The following is a 9,199-nucleotide window of genomic DNA, read 5'->3' on the forward strand; positions in this document are numbered from 1 at the left end:
TTGTTGCTTTGCAGCCTGAAATGAAGACGGACACAGTTTTTGTTTTATCCAGCTGTATTTACTCAATGCATCTTAAAACATCCAAGTGAAAGATATAACACCAACATGCCATAAAAAAATAAAAAACAGAATCACTGTTGAGTTGGAAAAAAACGATCACCCCCTTGTGTCAGTATTTTGTTGAACCACCTTTTGCTTTAATTACAGCCTTTAGTCTGTTGGGATATGTCTCTATTAACTTTGCACATCTAGACTTTGCAATATTTGTCCACTCTTCTTTGCAGAACTGCTCAAGTTCAGTTAAACTTGATGGTGTTCGCTTGTGGACTGCAGTCTTCAAGCCATTCCACAGATTTTCAATGAGGTTTAAGTCTGGGATCTTACTAGGCCATGCGAGGACATTCAACTTTTTCTCCTTTTTCTCCCTGTGTGGTCAGTTTTGCTGTGTGCTTTGGGTCATTGTCATGTTGGAAGGTAAACCTTCTTCCCATTGACAACTTTCTCAAGAATTTGATGCTATTTTGCCCCATCCATTTTTCCTTCTATTCTAACAAGTGCTCCAGTCCCTGTTGCAGAGAAACACCCCCATAACAGGATATTACCCCCTCCATGCTTCACCAGACATCGTTTGGTGTTGAGGCCAAATAATAACATTTTTGTCTCATCTGCCTCAGAATCTTCAAGGTGCATTTTGGCAAAGCTCAGTCGTGACTGCATGTGGCCTTTCTTGAAGAGTGGCTTTTTTCTTTCAACCCTCCCATACAAGCCACATTTGTGGACAGTTTGTGATATTGTGTGTCACATGCACACAATGACCACTCTTTTGCTGCTGCAAGTTGCTGTAGGCCTCTTGGTAGCCTCTCTCACCAGATTCCTTCTGGCTCTTTCATCCAGTTTGGAGCGACATCCTGATCCAAGGAGGGTCTGTGTCAAATGCCTTTGTGTGCCATTGAGAAGGTGGCCATATGTGATATTTATACGGGACACGTCCTGGCCATGATTTTTATATTGCCTAAAACATCCAAAGTAGTTTGACCAATAACATGCAGGTATTGTACATAATTGACCAATCATGGCGCGTTGTGCATGAAAAGGTGAGAACGATCAAAGCGATGCAAATACGCGCACGTGTTTGTTCGTTCGTTCGACTTGAAGCTGTGCACCGATCATTTTATGACACCAAAGTACCGCGAGAGCAATTTGAAAGCATAAGGAGCCGTCTGCTCTGCTCTCTATAGCTCTCGTGAAATAATGTCATGCAACAATCGATCTGCACAGTGCTAACAGCCAAAAGCTGGATATTTTAGGCAATATAGAAATCCTGGCAAGGGTGCGTCCCGTAAAAATGGTCACCCTAGATTAGCTACACCTGATTGAGTTTACAAGTCATATTTAGGTGATTACAAGTCATAGAAGTCAGTGACTGTTTTTTTTTTTTTTTTTTTTTTTTTTCATGGTGTTTCTTAAGGAAAATCTGCTGCCCTCTGCCAGAAAGTTGTCAATGGGAAGAGGGTTTATCTTCCAACATGACGATGACCCAAAGCACACAGCAAAACTGACCACAAAGTGGTAGAAGGAGAAAAAGGTCAATCTCCTTGCATGGCCTAATCTGTGCCCAGACCATTGAAAATCTGTGGAATGTCTTGAAGACTGCAGTCCACAAATGGTCACCATCAAATTTAACTGAACTTGAGCAGTTCTGCAAAGAAGAATGGGCAATTATTGCAAAGTCTTGATGTACAAAGTTATTGGAGACATATCCCAACAGACTAAAGTCTGTAATTAAAGCAAAAGGTGGTTCAACAAAATACTGAAACATGTTGGTGTTATATCTTTCACTTGGCTGTTATAAGTTGCATTGAGTAAATAGAGCTGGATAAAACAAAAACTGTGTCCACCTTCATTTCAGGCTGCAAATCAACAAAATTTGATTATTTTAATGGGGGTGATTCTTTTCTACCCACTGTATGCAAATTGGGACACAACTATTCTGACAGTCTCAGTGAAAAAAATCAATCTAAGAAGTGATAAGTAGAGAAATGTTGATTATTAAAGGGGTCATGAACTGAGAAATCAAAATTCCCTTGATCTTTTGACATATAACAGGTCAATGTTCTCGTACTTTCTCCTAAAAACAGCTTATATTGAAACCAATCTGCCAAAACGACAGGTTGTGGAATGTGCCACAGTATTACACAATAGTGTGGCTAAACACTGCCTCCGCAGAAGATCAACGCCTGCTTCTACATCACTGCCTGTTTAACCCACCGATTTGCGCATGTAATTTGCTCCGAAGAAAACAAGAAGCTGTTCAGTGCCAAGTTGTGGAAAAACACAGTCTTTGCATTGTCTTCCTTCTGATCTCAACATTAGGAAAGAGTGGATGAACTTTACTTTCTACGCGTCAGTAAGAACTTGGTCCTTTGTTCCCTTCATTTCGCCGCGGATTCGTTTACAAACAAGGCACAACTCGATGCAGGATTTTCAGAAAGGTTGAAACTAAAAGACGATGCTGTGCCGACTAAATTGGATCTGACAGTAATGTCACACCGCACAAGTGTGAGTAACTGTTTTTATTACGTGGTCACTATTGCTTTCTATGTTATTACAGATCGTTTGATATGTACTGAGTATTTATGTGTTTTTAACCTATATCACAGCGTCCATCAGTGTACGATTTAGACTGTCAAACATACACACCTGTTAGCCAATCATAGCAGTGGGCGTTTACCTCCGAGTCTACAATCCGCCACACCTATTCAAACAGAGCGGTCCATGAGGGGGGTCAAAACAGGACAGAAAATAGCCTATTACTTCTAAAAAAAATTTTTTTTAAGTAAAAATCTTAACATTGTAAGTGGACCTCAGAGAACAGTACAAAATAATAAAAAAAAGGCAGTTCATGACCCCTTTAATATAAAATTAGCAAGTCATTAAATTTTGTAAAGTACTAAAAAAGTTCAATCTACTTAAAAACTGACTATTTTACCCATATATTTATGTGTGCTATGTATTTTATCATATCCAGTATCACATGGTTAGCTTAGCAACATGCTAACTGAAACAAGTTGTGAAACAAACGTTGCGTGAGATGTGCTATTTGTGTTCCAGATCAATCCATTTTATGTTGGGATGATGCCTATGTAGACAGTACAGAGCAAGAAAGAAAAAGTTTTAAAACAGAGCTCATGAGTGTATTGTTTTCAACAGGCCGTTGAATTTGAGAAAAGTTGTTTAGCACATGTTTGTACTTGCATCAAATCCAGGATATCAAGGTGATAAACATGTTAAATGAGTAACTCTGACCTGTGTGTGTGCGTGTGTGTGTGTGTGTGTGTGTGTGTGTGTGCTCCACTGTAAGCAGCTTATTGTAGTAAGAGTGCTGCTGTCATAGGAATGTTTCTGCATGCTTGCATTAGCATGGTATACTATGTACTGCAGATTTCACTACCTTAATTTTGTAAGGAAACACTATAACTCTCTCCATCCTGTCTCTGCTTATTTTTCTTTTCCGAAAGAGTTTCACAAACACTACCTTCTAAGACATCCTCTCCAGTCCATTTCCCAGAATGCACTGCCCTTATCTCAAGACACGATTGGGCTCAGTTAAAGGCACGTCATTGTTCTGTACAGACAGGCAGTGTTCCTTTTACACAGAGATAAGACATAAGGATTACACCTCCTCGCCCAAAGCTTTGTAGTGTTTGGTTTGACTGTGTTCCCTTCACATTGTATTAGGCAGGGTGTTGCTTTGCACTGTCAAACTGTTTGTGTCCCATTAGCCACAAACAATAATTATCAAGGATTTTGTGTAACAAAATACACCACTCCACCTTATTGCAGTTGACCAGCATTGTAAGGTCAGCGACTGTCGTGACTAGATGCTGTTCCAGGTGTAAGCAGTTTGACACTGAATGAGAGCCAAGAATTCTAACTGTGTTTGGCCACTGTACACAGACAATCTCAATTCATGCCCAGTTCACACTAGTTTTGTACGTAATTGCTCCATTGATAGGTTAATAAAATATACATAGCAATATCAGTCTGTTTAACTACCTGTTGCAGTGGGTGATTCAAATAATTTCTTGTCTACAAGTACATGAATAGCATGTGAAAGAAAAAGGACAAACCGGAACTCTGAAGTGCAAATCATGAAGCAGTATTTTTGCATGTCTTGCAAGTTCTCAAAAGTGCAAGACTCAAAGTTAACTTGCACACTCAGGTTTCTTGCGTCCCTCTGATTTTATAACCAAATATGTCTGTCACATGCTATCAGAAGACTGTGCATGTGACCATGTTATTTAGCACATGAAATTTATCAACAAAAGTTTAAATAAGTAACAATGTATATGAATGTATAAGAAAACATATTTTACATGCTCTAACTGGTTACTTTTTTGTCCTAATGTTTAATCACCTTTTAATCAAAAAAAAAAGTACAAATATTCCATGTAATCTCTTTAAAATCATGAGGTAAAAAATCACTGCTTGAAAGTTTCCAGTAGTGATGCTAGCAATGCCTCAGTCGTAGATTTGAAATATGAATACATATACTGAGTTGCTTTGAATAAAAACATCTGCCAAATCAATAAATGTAAAGGTAAAATTTCCTATTATAATTATTTTGCATCGACTTTAACCTTATTTCACCTGTCTATCTGTCTCAGATGTCGCAGTGCATTCCAATGTTTATATATAATAAAAAGGTCTATTCCGAGTTTATAATTTGTGTGTCTGATGAATTCCTCATAGCTGAAAGCATTATTTTATAATCCTTTGGCATTCTAGACTGCTCAAACTGCATGGTGCCATTAATCTCACCAAAGGCTCATAATGTGTGTGTGTGACCAGCCTTGTAACCTCAATGTCTTTGTGTTTCAGTGCTGCTGACTTGGGTGAATTGCGCTAGTGTGCGCTGGGCAACACGAGTACAGGATGTCTTCACTGCAGGAAAACTTCTGGCCCTCATTCTTATCATCATCATGGGCATCGTACAAATCTGCAAGGGTAGGCACCATATGTCTATGTATGTGTGTGTGCTTGTAATATATTACTGGCTATTCAAGAAGGTCTGTGCTAAATAACAGAGAGTGTGTGTGTGCATGTGTTTGTAGCTACGTGCCATGCATGTTCTTGTGTGTACATTTGTAGAAGTGTGCATGCGTGACTCCCCGTTCTCTTGGGCATGTTGCTTCAGCTCTAGTAGCTCTGTAAATTCTCCAGAAAAACTAAAAGCACAGCACTTCACCTCTCTGTCTCGTTGTCTCAGCAGAAGTCACTGGGTTGAAACCTCTAATAAAGAATAACACTGATAATGCAGCTTTCACAGCTGGTGCGTCAGAAAGGATTCAATAATGATCACACTGCTGACAGCCTGTTAGCTCAGACACTGACCTGATAATATTAGAGTGACAGATGTGATTCCATGCAGAATCTCTAAAAAAAACTGGATTTGGGTTAGTTGACACTGGCTGCTCTTTAATGTGGGGTCTTCAGGGTCACATATGCTCTCAGAGAGAGTTCAGAGAGTACATGTGACCCAAAGACCTGACCCTAGAAATGTGGTATTCATACTATGGCTTAGGGAACAAAATGATTGTAGGCTCAAAAAAACCCAGCCCAAACCAGTTAAAAGTTGTAGTTGTATTTTGGAACATGGTAGCTTGTTTCTAACTTGTTCAAGCTGCTTTAGGTGGATTACTAGCTGGTGGGAATCTGTCAAAGAGGGTAGACCATATTGATCAAAGGCCCCTTGCTGGAAAAATCACATCATGGTACCAGGTTTTTTAATGCTCTACAGTTTAGACAGGTTACTACCAGCTTGATCTAGCTGATTTTTTTCTGGATTTGCATAAACTTACTATGTTACTACGATCACAATGCCATTTTGGTCCTTGATCAGGGAACTTGACCTTCATTTGCTGTTTTTGTGATTACTTTAAGCTGTTTCGGGTGAAAGCTTTTTCTAAAAAATTTACTAACTAGCTAATAAACAAGAGGCATTGTATAACAAATTTCCCTTTTAATATTTGTTCATTATTGTTCCCTTTCTTCTTTCTCCAGGCGAGTATTACTGGTTGGAGCCGGCCAATGCTTTCGAGCCTTTTCAAGACTATGATGTCGGTCTGATCGCTTTAGCATTTCTACAGGGGTCCTTCGCCTACGGTGGCTGGAATTTCCTCAATTATGTCACAGAGGAACTCGTCGACCCATATGTGTAAGCCAATTCTCATCTCATCAAGAGCTTACAATAATTTAATACTGGGTTTTCAATATTTAATTAGTGTTTTTTCAAAAAATACAAGTTTGTAATATCCAGCAGAGAACCACATAACGGATCAATTGTTAGAATGGTAGAAAGAGCCAAACGGATCATTGCATAATTTTACACAATGCTCTGAAGTGGCAGCTGGAATCCTATAGTTGTATTAGCTGAAATAATGCATTGTACTTCCTCTGAATGAACTCTTGATTTTAATTTTTCCAAACAGGAACCTTCCCCGTGCTATCTTCATCTCCATTCCCCTCGTGACCTTTGTGTACGTTTTTGCTAACATTGCTTATGTCACTGCCATGAGCCCTCAGGAGCTGCTGGCTTCTAATGCTGTAGCTGTGGTGAGTGACCTGTGTCCATTCTTAGCACTCAGACACTACCAGACTGCAAACTGAACATTGTTTTGCTTTATGCAGGAGATTCTTTGACATATCTACCCAAGTATCAATATTTAAAGTTCTATGATTGATACTTGGAATGAGCTCTTGATGCCTGCCAATATACCATTCAAACAGATATATCAGACTCCAGAATCTTCTGCATTCTATTCTAATGACTTTCTGAAGGAAACAGCACAGATATATGGACATGATAATGCATGTATTCGACCAATGTCCTCTTTTCCTCTGCTTGTCTCTCTTTTCTTTCCTTCATCACTCTGTTGCTCTCTCCCAGACGTTTGGTGAGAAGCTGTTGGGAGTGATGTCATGGATCATGCCCATCTCTGTGGCCTTGTCCACATTTGGGGGGGTCAACGGCTCCCTCTTCACCTCCTCTCGGTCAGTCCCTCCATCCATCCATTCATCCATCCATCCATCCATCCATCCATCCATTCATCCATCCATGCATTATTCATACACAAGACTCATATATCTATCTATCTATCTATCTATCTATCTATCTGTGTCTGTCTGTCTGTCCTTCTATCTCGTTTCCGTCTGTCTGTGTCTGCACATACTCCCTTTTATTGAATATATTGGCATCCTAAATAACAGTATTTTTGGTTCGTCCTCACATTGTTCAGGTTGTTCTTCGCGGGTGCACGTGAAGGTCATCTACCTAGCTTACTGGCGATGATTCATGTGAAGCGCTGCACCCCAATTCCAGCCCTACTCTTCACTGTGAGTATTATATATACCCCCCTCTCCCTCTTCTTTATACCTCACTCTTACTTTTGTTGAGCTTGAATGGACTTCATGATGTGACATCAAACACTCTCTCTTGCAGTGCATCTCAACACTTCTGATGCTATGTACCAGTGACATGTACACACTCATCAACTATGTGGGTTTCATCAACTACCTCTTCTACGGTGTCACTGTTGCGGGGCAGATTGTGCTGAGGGTTAAACAACCAGATATGCACCGGCCAATTAAAGTAAGTGCTGAGAATTACTGAAACCCAGTGTTAAAAAAAAAACATATTGTAAAAATCAGTATCAGTTTTTGCTCAGTGATCTTAATGTGATTGTCCAGTTCCAGGTACTCTGTCTATACGTCCCATATAAGCTGAAACCTTAAGATAATTTTTCCTTCTTACTGCTAACGTTACTTCTGCTACTCACAGATCAGTCTGGTGTGGCCTGTCATCTACCTGCTGTTCTGGGCCTTCCTGCTGATCTTCTCTCTGTACTCGGAGCCTGTGGTGTGTGGCATTGGCTTGGCCATCATGCTTACTGGAGTCCCTGTCTATTTCTTGGGCGTGTACTGGGACAACAAACCCCAGTGTTTCAATACATTTGTTGGTAAGTTGAACACGATGTTCAAAGATGTGTTAAGCTTAACGATAACATCACTATATTACATCTGTTGAGAAACTATGTACCTCACACTCAAGAAATTAATACTTTTATACAGCAAGGATGCATTAAACTGATCAAAAGTGACAGTATTTATAATGAAAAGATTTATATTTCAAAAAACTGGTTTTGAACTTTCTATTCATCAAAAAATCTTGAAAAAAGGTATGGCACATAAACTGAATTCTTTGTGTTTTCAGACAAGATGACATACCTGGGTCAGAAGTTTTGTGTAGTGGTCTACCCGGTGGAGGATGAGAAGAAAAACGAGGAGTCTGGAGAAGAGATCGAACTGAAGGAGCAGTCGGTTCCACTGTCAGCAGAGGATGAGCAGACACCAAAATCAGCTGACTGCTGAACAGACATGTTTAGACACACTCATTCACTCACATACAGGCAGCCAGACTTATTCAGATAGACACTGGAAATCAAACTCAGATTTTTCACATACCTCTATATTTTGCCTTTTCATAAAGAGGGGGTTGCACAGAGTAATGAACAGAGACTAGCTGCTCCACAGGTCATGTGGTTCTGCTTTAGTAGTCTTTTACAACATTCTCCGTTATCTCTAGTTGCTAGTCCCTTAGCAACTGCCTTCTACTCCATTTAATTACAACATTAAAATGTGGGATGACATAAAGCTCTAGAATGTATTACTTATAAACACTGGTTTGGAAGGGTCTGCATTTTTTACAATAACCTTTCTGAAATATTCGTTTCTATGAGAAACAGAGAATTAGAATTCTGTTTAGTTTATGCTAAAAATGCCAAAATACATCATGGCTTCGCCTGAGATGGCAGGGTTCATTTTATTTATTTATTTATTATCGAGTACATTCTAATGTTCTAATTCTTACCCCCTCTTTATTTTTTTATTTCTGTCCCCAACACTCCCAGGAGTACTTTTTTTTTTTTTTACAAGCCAAAGCTGTATTTTAATTTGACATTTTCTCATTTCAAGTGTATTTCATCACACCAAAACACTCTCTGTTTATATATTTTGATATTTTTGATTTTCCCATTCTAATCATATTCCTTTGTCATTATGAAATTGTTATTGTTCTTTTACATTTTATTTTCTCTTTTCTCTTTCCTGAAGGAAAGCTCTAGGACCTTTTTTTAATCAT

The 9,199-nt window shown here is 39.2% G+C and overlaps 1 protein-coding gene across 2 annotated transcripts in view; it reads left to right on the forward strand.

The window, feature by feature from the left end:
* The window catches only part of LOC107668787 (large neutral amino acids transporter small subunit 2-like), an 18,277-nt gene extending 9,515 nt beyond the window's left edge, over positions 1-8,762 (forward strand). For both annotated transcript variants that reach the window (XM_016460778.1, XM_016460785.1), the window contains 8 exons: positions 4,882-5,007; positions 6,064-6,217; positions 6,492-6,615; positions 6,950-7,053; positions 7,299-7,395; positions 7,502-7,651; positions 7,841-8,018; positions 8,273-8,762. In XM_016460778.1, the coding sequence (XP_016316264.1) occupies positions 4,882-5,007; positions 6,064-6,217; positions 6,492-6,615; positions 6,950-7,053; positions 7,299-7,395; positions 7,502-7,651; positions 7,841-8,018; positions 8,273-8,430 (1,091 nt within the window). In that variant the 3' untranslated portion in view covers positions 8,431-8,762. The remainder of the gene's footprint in view (positions 1-4,881; positions 5,008-6,063; positions 6,218-6,491; positions 6,616-6,949; positions 7,054-7,298; positions 7,396-7,501; positions 7,652-7,840; positions 8,019-8,272) is intronic.
* Positions 8,763-9,199: the final 437 nt, after the last annotated feature.

The sequence above is a fragment of the Sinocyclocheilus anshuiensis genome, unplaced genomic scaffold, assembly GCF_001515605.1.
Source record: "Sinocyclocheilus anshuiensis isolate Anshui unplaced genomic scaffold, SAMN03320099.WGS_v1.1 scaffold337, whole genome shotgun sequence".
NCBI lineage: Eukaryota > Metazoa > Chordata > Actinopteri > Cypriniformes > Cyprinidae > Sinocyclocheilus > Sinocyclocheilus anshuiensis.